Source organism: Rhinopithecus bieti, unplaced genomic scaffold, assembly GCF_001698545.2.
Source record: "Rhinopithecus bieti isolate Rb0 unplaced genomic scaffold, ASM169854v2 scaffold_26676, whole genome shotgun sequence".
Lineage (NCBI taxonomy): Eukaryota > Metazoa > Chordata > Mammalia > Primates > Cercopithecidae > Rhinopithecus > Rhinopithecus bieti.
The window spans coordinates 502,046-515,901 of NW_016812009.1; the positions used below are offsets into that span (position 1 = coordinate 502,046).

General features: G+C 43.9%; 1 protein-coding gene across 1 annotated transcript; it reads left to right on the forward strand.

Annotated features, from left to right (window-relative positions):
• Positions 1 to 1,613: 1,613 nt before the first annotated feature.
• Positions 1,614 to 4,318, forward strand: RPL37A (ribosomal protein L37a). Its single transcript, XM_017895469.1, has 4 exons — positions 1,614 to 1,718; positions 2,116 to 2,244; positions 2,799 to 2,881; positions 4,192 to 4,318. The coding sequence occupies exons 1-4, from the start codon at positions 1,716 to 1,718 to the stop codon at positions 4,253 to 4,255; spliced, it is 279 nt and encodes a 92-aa protein (XP_017750958.1). The 5' UTR covers positions 1,614 to 1,715; the 3' UTR covers positions 4,256 to 4,318.
• The last annotated feature ends 9,538 nt before the right edge of the window (positions 4,319 to 13,856 follow it).

The window sequence follows — 13,856 nt, forward strand, 5'->3', positions numbered from 1 at the left end:
AAATAAATAATAAATTTAAAAAATAAAAAATAAAAAAACAGAAAAAAGAAAGAATATAATAACTTGTCAGAGGTCCCACGGCTGGTAAATAGTTGTTTTGAACCCAGACTGAATCCAGAGCCTCTAAGTTCCTAATCATTACATGAGACTTTCTCTCTTTTTCTTAGTAATGAAGATAATAATTCCTATCATAAAGGATAATGGAAAATTAAATGAGCACATCCATATAAAATACTCAGTGCCTACCATGTGTTACCTTCCGACAATTGTAACCATATGAAGTGCACAGCTGTCTACAAGTTGCTGTGATTTGATTTACATATATTTTTTGAGACAGGCTCTCACTCTGTTTCCCAGGCTGGACTGCAGTGGCATAATGACAGCTTAGTGCAGCCTCAACCTCCCAGGCTCAAGTGATCTTCCCACCTCAGCCCAGGTATGCAAGTTGATTTTAATATAATTGTGAGGAAAAGTGAACAGGTGCAAAATTATTCGAGACAGTTAATATTGTTAATATTAAGCTTTGGGAATGGAAGCTACTTGTTACCAGAGTTCTGATTGGAATCAAGGCCACACAATGCCTTTCAGCTCTCATGGTCTTTCTTGGTCCTCAAATCATGGATTCTCTCTTATAGTCTTATTCCAGTATTTTTCTGAACTTCTTATCCTCTCTCTGGATTAGCCATCCCTGAAAAAAGGCAGCCAAACTTCCTAGTTCTACATGAAGAAAGAAAATCATGTGTCTAGTCCCAGAACACACCCTCCCCACCCCAGACCTCAACCAGAAATCCAGTTCTTCCCTGCTGACCCCTTTGAGAGACCTGGAGGGACAGAGAATTGATGGTGGGTGGGTAAGATGTTAGAGTTTAAGGGTTCAGGCCTGGACCAGGAAGCTGCCTAACAGTCTAGTGTGGGGCCATGGGAGTGGGTTCTGAAATGAAGTGGAAGGCGGGCCATCTGCACTGAGATGGAGCAGCTGGAACACAAAACTCCAAGGTGACTGTTAACTTTTCTCCAGCCTTCCAATCTCAGACTTTCCTCAGGGAACGCCAGGCTCTTCTGAATTAGTCGCGGGCGGAACCATCGTCCTTTCCTTCAGAACTCTGATCAGTTTGAACTATCTAACTTCTTAATGTGGCTATACGATTGTTTGCTGCTGGCCTGCAACTTGCTCTCGGAGTGGAACTTTGGATTTTAGTCACTACTGTCGCTAGCATCCTGCAGAGTCAGCCACTTTTAGAGAATATGATGCAGCGGGGAAAGAAATGAGATTTGGAATAGGGACGGGGTTTCATCCTGCTGACCAGGCTGGTCTAGAACTCCTGACCCGCCCCGCCTCCCACAGTGTTAGAATTAAGGCGTGAGCCACCGCGCCCGACCCCACAGACGTTAAGATTTATGCACTTCTCCAAGCCAAGCGCTGTGCATCGAATGGAGGAACTCGTACCTTTGCAGGATTTTATAATATATCTGAAATAATCTGGACATGCTTCTGCTATGGTTGTTTGTCGCCATAGTTTGCGAATCCGGGTAAACCTGCGTGAGAGAGATACCTTACAATTGCAAACATTTCTCAGGAGGGCGCCGGAAAACGCCCGAACCATAGAGCTCAGTTCCTAGCTAGGCCTCCACCAGCCACTTCCGCTCGTCCGCCTAATACCGCGCCTGCGCACCGCGTTTTTTCCTCTCTGGGCTCGGACCTAGTTCGCGGCGACATGGTGAGTGCGGATCTCTGTGCGGCCTAGGTCTCTATCTCCCTGCATCTGTCCTTGTTTTCTTCTCCTGCACCCGTCTTCTCACCTGCCTTGCCCCGTGTTCTCTCCTGTCTCCATGCCTTCGCAGGAGACACCACTGTCGGACGCTGCCCCAAGGCGGAGGAGCGGGGGCGCCTTACCTGGTCCTGGCGCGCTCCGGCTGGGTTAACGCCGGGCGTTCGGAGCGCGCGGCGAGCCCTGGACACTGGTTTTGTTGGGTTGAATTTAGGGAAAACTAGGTCACATGTAATTCACATGTCGGTCACACGTCAGTGAGGTGGAGGAACGGTGTGTGGGGGCTCCGGGGCCTGCCTGGGTTCCAGGTCTAACTTTCACTGGTTTCTCCCTTCACTCTAAACAGGCCAAACGTACCAAGAAAGTCGGGATCGTCGGTAAATACGGAACCCGCTATGGGGCCTCCCTCCGGAAAATGGTGAAGAAAATTGAAATCAGCCAGCACGCCAAGTACACTTGCTCTTTCTGTGGCAAAGTAAGTAAGGCAAAGTCTGGTGAGGGCAGAGGGAGGGCAGGTTTCTTACCCAGGTGAGGTCTGACTTCAAGGTATTTTATAAGCCGTGTGCTCGTGAGCAGTTAGAATTACTCGTGCCATTCGTTGGTCATGAGTTTTAAGATAAAAGTGTTGATGGTAACTTTAGATTTTGTGAAACGTTTTTCATTTAAAGAAAACCACTTAAAAGTTAATGGGTAAAATAATCATTTGACAGAGTGCCCCCAGCCTAAGCCAAACCTGCTTTGTGGGAAATGATTCCATCAGTTTTGTCTACTGATGTTTCTGTACCAACCCCCAAGATGTCTAGTCTGTCCGTCTAATACCATTCTACTTGTTCTAGGAGGGATTTTTGTTTGATAAAGGTTTGAACGTTTATGTGCAAAATACTGCATTACATCAATCCTTGTTTTTGTTTTTGAGGGAGGAAGGAAGGCTTTCACATCCTTGACAATAAGGTGAATCCAAATTTAGACTTCTGGATGCTTGTAAGATAAAATACTTGGTTCATGGTGAAAATTGTTTCTCTTTTATAGACCAAGATGAAGAGACGAGCTGTGGGGATCTGGCACTGTGGTTCCTGCATGAAGACAGTGGCCGGTGGTGCCTGGACATACAAGTGAGTCTGTTTCCTTGTATTTCGAAGTGGGGGGGCCACATAGGCCCACATTCCAGGTTGTTGCTGGATGGACTAGTGTTAACACTTTCTCAGGACCGAGAGACTAAGGGTGTCCTTGTATTTTCAGGATTCTTTTGTGGTGATTTATTTTCAGTTATTGAAAGAGTAAACACAAAACTACCAAATAGAAGTCGGAAATCTATTCACAGACTGCTTTAGAATTAGATGGTCACTGGGCACATGGTTGTGAACATTGTCATGATACTGTGCAGGTCCGTTAGTGGGGCTGAATCTACTGAACGTTGGTGTGCATTGCAAGTTTTGACAAAAATAGGTGAAGAGGTCAATTAGTTCAAAACTGTATTTGGAAACTTGAGGCCATCAGGACCACCACAATTTCGTCTTTCTGAACAGTGTTAGACTGCTGCAGGTTTGTGAATCTGCAACTTAGTAGCACCTGACAGGGTGATACTACAAACACTACACTACAAACCAGTGTCCAGACCTGTGTTGTCCACTACACTAAGTACATATATGGCTAGTGTAATTAAAGAATTGGATTTTTAAGTTTCAGACAATTTAAACTTAAACTGAAGTGGAAAATGTTGAAATACATACATATATATACACACACACACCTTGTGTGGGTTTTTATTAGGGGAGAATGGAAAATGGGAACTAGAGTGCTTTCTTGGTTCTGATAGGAAAGTGAATTCGCATTTATATACTCACCATATAGGATGGTGATTTTCAGGTATAGTTCCTGAATTTTGTGGTAAAATTTTTGTAGTCATTTCAGTAGCTGTCTTTCCCAAAGGCACTTTAGTGTCCTCTATTTCCTTAATCATTGTTCTCACTGTACCATCTTGTAATTTATTCATTTCTTGTAATCTGTCCATTCCCTTTTAATAAGTTTGGGTCAGCCTCTTAAAACCATTTCTGTTTCGTGGGGTGGGGTAGGGGGGGTTAAAGCTTGCTTGTCCATAACTGAGTTCCTATTAAAAAAAAAACTAGTTGAGAAATCAGATGCATGTGATTTGCATGTCTAATTCTGCAAGATCCTGAAGGCATGGCTCTTAAAGGATGCCATCATGTAGTTTAGAAGCCACTCACTCGGGGAAGTAATCTAATGTTGGTAAGATGTTTGGATCGACTGCAGCAAAGTATTGGTAGAGCAGTCTATCTCAGTATAATTCTTTCCAGGAAAATTTGGGAAGAGACTTCACCACAAAAATGAGGCAGATTTACTTATTTGCCATTTTCTATGTTAACATGCTTAATTATGTTGGAAACTGAATCTTTCTTTCCAGTACCACTTCCGCTGTCACGGTAAAGTCCGCCATCAGAAGACTGAAGGAGTTGAAAGACCAGTAGACGCTCTTCTACTCTTTGAGACATCACTGGCCTATAATAAATGGGTTAATTTATGTAACAAAATTGCCTTGGCTTGTTAACTTTATTAGACATTCTGATGTTTGCATTGTGTAAATACTGTTGTATTGGAAAAGCATGCCAAGATGGAATATTGTAATTTGGTCTCCTTTTTAGTAGTCAGATGGTAAAATGCAGCATAAGAATGTAAGTCTTCAAGTTAGATATGTGTATTAGCTTTTTATAAGTCTGCTCTTGCCAGTTTGAGATACATTGGAGCCAACTGTGAACTTTAGTTTTTAATTATAGTTAATTTTTTTTGTTTGTTTTCTAGGCGGACTCTTTGTCACCCAGGCTGGAGTGCAGTGTACTGATCTTGGCCCACTGCAACCTCCACCTCTTAGGTTCAAGCAATTCTCCTTTCTCAGCCTCCCGAGTAGCTGGGATTACAGGCACGCACCACCATGCCCGGCTAATTTTTGTATTTTGAGTAGAGATAGGGTATTCGCCACATTGGCCATGCTGGTCTTGAACTGACCTCAAGTGATCCATCTGCCTCGGCCTCCCAGAGTGCTGGGATTACAGGCGTGAGCCACCAAGCCCAGCCTTACAGTCGGTGTTTTTATAAAATTTGTCTAGGCTGGGTGTGGTGACTCATGCCTGAAATCCCAGCACTTTGGGTGACTGAGGCAGGGGGATTACTTGAGGCCAGGATATTGAGATCAGTGTGGACAACATAGCAAAAACCCATCTTGATGAAAAATATAAAAAATAGCTTGGTATGGTGGCACATGCCTGTAATCCCAGCTACTTGGGAGGCTCAGGCACAAGAATCACTTGAACCAGGATTGTGCCACTGCACTTTAGCCTGGACAACACTCTGTCCCCCCAAAAAAAATTTCTGAAGGTGAAAGATATACTGAAAGATATACGTATACTGCCTCTTCTATGATGTTTCATTTGGCCTACACTGTATCAGCATCTTCAGGAAACAGTATGAAACTAATTTCACATTAAATGTTGCAAACGTCCACGATTCTCCAGTTTTTAGTTTGCACATAAGGATTTGTAGGATTGATTTCAGATTGACAGATGGTTGTAGTAACAAAGTGAATTGCCTTGGAGGAAGTCGAGTTATTTTAGGTCTGTCTTTGACACTTTTATGCACTTAATTCACTGCCAATTTAGTCTAACTTCTCAACCATCTGTGGTATGGACTTCTCAGTCCTCCTAATTGGTTTGTCTTGTGTCTATTCCAGAGTCAGTAATCCTTTAAGGATGCAAATTTAATTCGGTAAGAATGTGGATTTACTTCATCTTTAGGACCCAGTAAAAACCTTTGTTTCACTTGGGCTGACCCCTATCTTCTATAACTTTTTTTTGCCCATTACTCGCTTTTGTACAGATGTCTCCCTTGACCTTTACCTCCTGCATTGCCTCTGGCAGAAACATAACTACCCTAGAAGAATACTTAACTGGGTCAAGCGTTTGCTAGATCCATAGCAGTAACTGGTCATCTTTGGATCTCATTTGTGTCACAAAGTGGTACTACTGATTTTGTACTGTGAAGCAAGTACTGTTGGTCAGTAGGGGTAGGACCAGGAGTGACAAGTCAGGATTTTCAGGCTTCATAGGTGTGGCGCAGCTCTCCAGGTGAATCTCCGGGAGAAGCTCTCCATAGGATCTCCAGGTGAGTGACCAGGATTTCACATAAGCATAGGGAACTGAGGGAGCATTAGATGGCCTAATGCTGTGGTTAAGAACACCAGCTTAGCCAAACTGCCTAGGTAGTTGGGTGACCTGGGTTAAGTAACAACCTCTCTGCTTCAGTTTCCTGTATAATTCGTGATAGTAGAATGGAATAGATGATGGGTGTTTGGATTACTAATCTGGAGTCTTAACAAAGCTGGTATGTTACCTTTGAACATGATTAGGCATGGAAAACTACTCAATTTTTGTAATAAGTGAAGTACTGCTTTTTGTTTGTTTTCTGAGACAGTCTCACTGTCACCCAGGCTGAAGTGCAGTGGCACAATCTCAGCTCACTGCAGTCTCCACCTCCCGGATTCAAGCAGTTCTCATGCCTCAGCCTCCGAAGTAGCTGGGATTACAGGCTTATGCCACTAAGCCCAGCTAGTGTTTGTATTTTTAGTAGAGACAGGCTTTCGCCATTTCACCATGACCAGGCTGGTCTCGAACTCCCGGGCTCAAGTGGTATGTCAGCCTTGGCCTCCCAAAGTGCTGGAATTTTGTAAGCCGCCTCAACCAGCCATGTATTGATTGCTTTTTTATGACAGTTAAAGAGGAAAGGGCAGCAGACAGTTTACAGACTAGTGAAAGTGTTGAGATAAATATTTTTATATCTAAGGAAATAGTGATTTTCCCAAGATGTTAGGGAGGCAGGTGGTGTAGGTAGGGCTGAAAATAAGGTTTCTGATCCCTGGTCTGTGATTTCCTGCTGTACTAGTCTGCCTTCTATTTTATGGGCTCAGAGTATTCCTTACCTGCCTCTTCCCATACTAAAGATGCCCACCTTCATTTTGTGATTTAAGCAACTTCATCCCCTGGCTTGTTTTCACAGTGGTTTTCTGAGCGTTTGACTCTTAAGTCATTTAATTGAACATTGTGTCGTGATACAAAAAGTAAGTTAGGCTTGTGTTTTTCACCAGGCCATTTCATTGTATCCTAACTATGCGGGTGGCTGTGATAAATGTACAGATAGCCAATACAGAAGCACGTCTAATTCCAAGTTTTGGGTATGAAGTTGGGACATGGGTAAGCTTGAGCTTCATTTTGTCAGCAACAGGTGAGGTGTGGAGAACTGGGACTGAAGGAATTTGGGGAGGATCTGTTCAATAAAGATTGGAAATATTACATCAACTTGGGAATGTAGCAACTAGAACCAAGCAATCTGTACAGCGTTTTTACTGTTGGCTGTCTTCCTCTGGGAAACTAAAAGCCATTTTGTTGATAGCACTTCAGGTCAGAATTCATCAACACGGAATGGAAACATTGTTTATACGCTTTGGGGTACATCAAGATAAGTTGAGGGTAAAGTGAATGTCATGCCACAATCAACCCTGTATGTCAGGACCCTTGAGAGCAGAGTAGTGTCTGGAGAGTGGGTGGTATGGTTGACACAGAGACCCACATTATGGGTTCACTTAATGAAGCGGGGGCTTGGTTGAGGATAGAGACTGTTCATTAAACCAACCTGTGTTGACCTCTCTGTGCAGTATGGACAGGACCTGATCACCATCCTCAAGTCCCAGTATAACAGGGGGAACAGTATGCTTAATTAAGCTTGATTATAAACTCTTTGAGCTAGACACAACTATGGTGAAAGTGTTATTTCCTCCTAATTATGTGTATATACATGCCAATTCCAATCAGAACGCTAATTTTTCTTTTTAACCCCCAGAGCTGTGCAAAATATTTTTCAAATTTATTCGGGAACACAAACAGTTGGAAAGGACAAGAACTGTCTCCAGCATAATGGTTAAGAATGTGGAGGCTGAGGCAGGAGAATGGCGTGAGCCGGGATCACGCCACTGCACTCCAGCCTAGGCTACAGAGCAAGACTCTATCTCAAAGAAAAAAAAAAAATGAATGTGGATTCTGGAGTCAGAAGCAGGAGTTCTGCTATACTGGCTGTGTGACCTTGGAGGAATTATTTAATCCTCTCCTGAACTTTACTCTTTTTCCCCCCCGAGACAGAGTCTTGCTGTGTTGCCAAGCTGGAGTGCAATATCATGATCTTGGCCCACTGCAACCTCCGCCCGCCTCCTGAGTTCAAGCGATTCTCCTGCCTCAGCCTTCCGAGTAGCTGGGATTACAGGTGTGTGCCACCAAGCCCGGCTAATTTTTGTTTTTAGTAGAAACGGGGTTTCACCATGTTGGCCAGGCTGGTCTTGAACTCCTGACCTCAGATGATCCACCCACTTTGGCCTCCTAAAGCGCTGGAGTTACAGGCATAAGCCATCGTGCCTGGCCTAATCTTTTCATCTGTAAGATGGATATAATAGTTTTCCTCTTAAACAGAACAAGTTAGATAAATTTGGATCTAGAACACTCATAGTGAGGTTCAGGGACTGTAGATCTTGGAAAGACGAAAAACACTTCGGACATAATGCTGTTTTTCAAAGATGGGGTGGTGGATGAGTGTTAGAGGGTGCTGTCAGGCCAAAGGAGAAGGAATCAGGAGGGAGACTGTCTATGGTGAAAGGATGAGTTACGATGTCAGAAAGGGAGAGACAGAGTTCAGGCCAAGGAAGCCTTTCTGTTATTGGCCCAAGGAGCTTCAGTAAGATCTTTGAACATACTTTGAAGTAATTGAAAATACTTTGAAGTCATTTTGTGTGTGTGTACGTGCATACACAACTGATTTATTTTTGTTTTTTATTTATTTTTTTTGAGATAGGGTCTGGCTCTGTCGCCCAGGCTAGAGTGCAGTGGTGTGGTCTCAGCTCACTGCAACCTCTGCCTCCCAGGCTCAAGCCGTCCTCCCACTTTATCCTCCCCAGTAGCTGGGACTACAGGCGTGCGCCACCTCGCCTGGCTAACTTTTGTATTTTTCATGGAGACAGGGTTTCACCGTATTGCCCATGCTGGTCTCAGACTCCTGAGCTTAAGCAATCCACCTGCTGTGGCCTCCCATAGTACTAAGATTACTGGCGTGAGCCACCGTGCCCAGAATATGAAACACTTTTGAGGTTCAAATCTCTTGAATCTTAGAAATTCCGAGAAAGGCTTATTTTCCTCTTTTCCATCGGATCTGCCTTTGCTGTTTATACTGTCTATGGGAAGTTGTTGTGTGGACCTGTTTGTCATGGGTTAAATTCTAGCACATTTGTGCTAAGGGTCAAGTAATACCCTGTTTTCCCAGGGGCTTCACTTAAAGTAATTTCGTGTAATTTTTGGTTGGTTAGTCTCTGGCTTACTTACTTCAGGTCATAGAGAAAATGAGATGTATTGGCTGCATTTGCACAGGAACCATAAAAGGATTGTTCCAAGCACTGTGGGAAAAGGATGGTGCCATTTGCTTACAGGGTACTGACTAGAGATAGAAAAAGCCATTCTGAAAAAATAGAAACCACAAGAACTGAGGACAGATTTAATTCCTGGTGGCTGAGAGCTGGTTCTTGTTGCTTCTCTGTTCTGCTCTCCCATTGAGTTGGCTGCACCCAGTTTTTCTAGATATAGAAGGTTGGGACCTACAGTGACTGGGAGATTGCTATAAGCAACAAGATGCCAACACCACTTGCATCTTAGGCCCATTTACAAGAACATTAGAAGAACGAGTTTCTGTGTGCCCCGTGGTTCCTTCCAGGCAATAATCAGTGAAAAAAGTAGGAGACCAACCACATGGATCTACAACTACATGATTTATTGTCTACACCCACTAGACCAGAGTAAGCTGGAGTTTGGGGCATGCAAGCAAAAGGTAACACTTTCTTTGTTTGTTTGAGATTGAGTCTCACTCTCGCCCAGGCTGGAATGCAGTGGTGTGATCTCAGCTTGTTATAACCTCTGCCTCCTGGGTTCAAGTGATCTTCCTCCTCAGCCTCCTGAGTAGCTGGGATTACAAGCATGTGGCACCATGCCCGGCTAATTTTTCTATAGAGACGGGGTTTCACCATCTTGGCCAGGCTGGTCTAGAACTCCTGACTTCAAGTGATCCGCCCGCCTTGGCCTCGCAGAGTGTTGAGGCCACCACACGCAGCCAACACTTTTATACACAACCGTATTGGTCCATTCTTGTACTGCTATAAAGAAATACCTGAGACTGGATAATTTATAAAGAGATTTAATTGGCTTACAGTTCCACGGGGTATACAGGAGGCATGACTGGGGAGGCCTCAGGGAGGTTTTACTCACCGTGGTAGGCAAAGCCAGAGCAGGAATCTTCACATGGCTGGAGCCTAGAGCAGGAGGAAGAGTAGGGGGTGGGGGGTTGGGTAGGAGGTGGTACTATACACTAAAAACAACCAGATCTTGTGAGAACTCTCACAAGAACAGCACTTAGCAGGATGGTGCTAAACCATGAGAAATCGTCCCCATGATCCATTTACCTCACACCAGGCCCAGTCTCCAAAGTTGGAGATTTCAATTGAACATGAGATTTGAGTCGGGACACAGATCCTGACCATATCAACAACTAAAGTTTCTTTTTATGACAGCATTATTTGTGGTATACCTGAACTCCTCCCAGACTCCCCAACTATTTCCCTGGTTGGGTAATGTGTCAGTGTCCTAGCAGGGAACAGATGACACATTCAAATTACAAAAATACAAGGTTTTTATAAAGACATTTAAAAAAGTGTGTGCAGGACGTTGGAAAAGCCATAGGAGATAGTAGAGTGGCCTGAAAGGGAGGAGAGTGAGTAGTTACTGGAAATTGTTAAGGAAAGCCCTGTGGAAAGGGTGACCTTAAAGTGATTCAACGAATGAAATGTGGCCTTGCAGAGTGACCCAAGGGGATGAATATCCCAGCCTCATTCTGTCTTCTTATCTGCTGTTTTCCAGTGACCAAGCCCAACCAGTAGGCAAAAGAACCCATTCACATAGTACATAGAGGTCAGCCTCCTGGAGCAGAGATCAAGATAGCGAAGAGAGGAGGATGGCGTCAGAGAGGCATGTGAAAACTGTCAAGCGTATACCATCTGTTAGGGCTCTGCATTCTGTTAAGATCAGACATTGATCTGTTGAAGATTTTCAACTTCAATAGGTTGTCATTGTGCAGTCCTTGTGGGTAGGGACTAGGTTTCGTTCTTTATGTCCTCTTGTATTAGCTACTGTGAAATCCAAACCACCTCAGAACTCAAGAATTGAAAACAATAAGCATTAATAATACTCAAAAGTCATTCTGATAATGAGTCATTCCGGGCTTGGCTTGCTCTTGCATCTGTGGTCAGCTGTTAGTTTGGTGGGGATCTGATTGGTCTAGGATGACCTCATATCTGGCTGGTAGTTGGCTGGCATTTGGAGCAGTAAGTGTGACTGGGTCATGTGTCTCATTCAGCAGCTAGCCTGGGTTGGCTCACAGTTCAGTGGCAGGGTAATTGAAGTTCACACATCATTACTTGTTCTACATTATAGTACAAAGAAGTCAGTCTCAAGGCGAATCCAGATTTAAGGAGTAAGAAAATACACTCATTTCTTGATGCAATAAGCTACACATTACAAAGGGTGTAGATACAGAATTATGGCACTTTGTGCAATCTAGTCCCCATAATCGGGTCTGGGATAAAATGAGTCCTCTGTTATTTTATGATTTAATAAATAAATGGACGGTACTAGAGAGGAGATTTTAAATGTCCTGAAAGGTCTGACCATTTTGTGGTCCCCATCTATTAGTTTACTTTTTTTGTGGTTAATTTAGACGGGGTCTCACTGTCACCCAGGTTGGAGTGCAGTGGCATGATCTGGGCTCACAGCAACTTCTGCCTCCCAGGCTCAAGCAATCCTCCCACCTCAGCCTCCTGAGTAACTGGGACTACAGGCAGGTGCCACCACGCCTGGCTAATTTTTTTGTATTTTTTGTAGAGACAGGGTTTTGCCAGGTTGTCCAGGCTGGTCTTGAACTCCTGGACTCAAGTGATATGCCTACCTTGGCCTCCTAAAGTGCTGAGATTACAGGCATGACTTATTAAGTATTTGTAAAACTGTCTGATTATAATGTCTTAGGCATTCAGAGGAAGCACAATTGCTGGTACTATTGAAAGGGGTGTGTTGAGCCATCTGTGTCATATTCCAACTTTTGTCTTGGCTCATTCCAGTTTTATGGTAACAAGAATATAAATATTCTACTGTCTCTTCATTTTGCCTGTTACCTGGTGTTTAGTGACTTGTTCATATTCTCCCTTTACTGACATCATACTTCCTATGTCTGTTAGCTAGTCTTGATACTTTTCTGATGATCAGATTACCTAGTCCTTTTGATACATGAAGTTTTGCCTATTCTTGGGCCAGTCAACTCTCCATAGTTTGCAGAATCGTGAGGATTGTCATCACCAGTCTCTTGATTGAGAAGCAGCTTACAAAGGTATCGCATCTTGGTATGGTAGCTAATTGGGCATTTGGGTTGATTAGTGAAGGGATTTTTGGTTCCACATGTGATACTTTGGGGCATCTTTGGAATTGCATGTAAGGAAAGAGAGGCATGTAGAATGCATTAGAGATTCCATCATAATCATGTCTGGGCGCAGTGCCTCACACCTGTAATCCCAGCACTGGGAGGCGTGGGTGGATCACCTGAGGTCAGGAGTTTGTGACCAGCTGGACCAACATGGTGAAACCCTGTCTCTACTAGAAAAATACAATAATTAGCCGAGTGTGGTGGCTCCCGCCTGTAATCCCAGCACTTTGAGAGGCTGAGGCAGGCGGATCAGCTGAGGTCAGGAGTTTGTGACCAGCCTGACCAACATGGTGAAATCCCGTCTCTACTAAAAAAATAAAATAATTAGCTGGGCGTGGTGGCACGCACCTGTAATCGCAGCTACTCAGGAGGCTGAGGCAGGAGAATCACTTGAACTCGGGAGGTGGAGGTTGCAGTGAGCTGAGATCGCTTCACTGCACTCCAGCCTGGGCGAGGGAGTGAGACTATCTTAAAAAAAAAGAAAAATAACTACTGTCATCTAGCCTTTGGTACTCTGTTTCTCATAACTGAACACTCTCAGTAGGCTCAGTTGATTGATAGAGTAAATGGAACCAATCAATTATCTTTAGAGAATTTGGATCAAATGACACAGGAGCTGAGTTAAGATCATTAAGCTTTGGGAAAAGTGCATGCCTCCTGCTGCCAGGATCACAACACTGCCCCAATTCCTATCCCAGCCAGAGTGTTTGGTTGCATGCAATAAAGACTAACTGCAGGTAACTAAAGCAGAAAAGTGTTTATTGGAGGGTAATAGAGTGCTTCACAGGATTGAAAAAAATCTAAAGGATCAGGTTTATACGGGGAAGAAAATAGGGCGTTCTCACAGATACCAAAGGGAGGAGTGAAAGACAATCCCCTTAAAGAATCCCCAGTGGGGAGCTGAGCTTCTGGTCTGTTTTGTCTTGACACTATTCAGGAGTCAAAAACCTGAACAGAAGAGTCCAGCGGCCTAGTTGGGGGCCACACTCGTATCCCTTGGCACCTTAGTTGGCAGTCCCACCAAGACTACAGATGACAGAGGAGAAATAAATCTCTAATAGGGAATTCGAGATTATCCATAATTTTAGGAGGGCAAATGTTTTTCACATCAAGCTTGAATTACCATTTAGAGTGTATTTGTACTACTTACTCTTTTATAAACTATCTAATTAGAAGGTAATGCCTCTTGGATTTTGTCCTTCAACTCATGGAAGAACACTACAACAGAGCCAGAGTACACAAGTTGGGGGGCAAAGTACTCTCCAACTCTTCCCCATGAGAACCTGAGACCACTGACTGTGGTCAGAGTAGGAGGTTATGGAGGTCAGATGGTAGATGATGTCTTGGATTGAATATCTCACAGTGGGTAATGTGGAATGGTGGCTCCATCCTTTGTTTTTTACCCTATTTCCAGAATGATGAAACTGCTTTATTTGACCCGTGGCCCATGGAGGGAGGGCTGTTAGG

Excerpts from the sequence above, each read along its gene's own strand:
- RPL37A (XM_017895469.1), top strand. Across the intron at positions 2,245-2,798 it reads CTTGCTCTTTCTGTGGCAAA|ACCAAGATGAAGAGACGAGC; the intron begins GTAAGTAAGGCA and ends TCTCTTTTATAG. Across the intron at positions 2,882-4,191 it reads GGTGGTGCCTGGACATACAA|TACCACTTCCGCTGTCACGG; the intron begins GTGAGTCTGTTT and ends CTTTCTTTCCAG.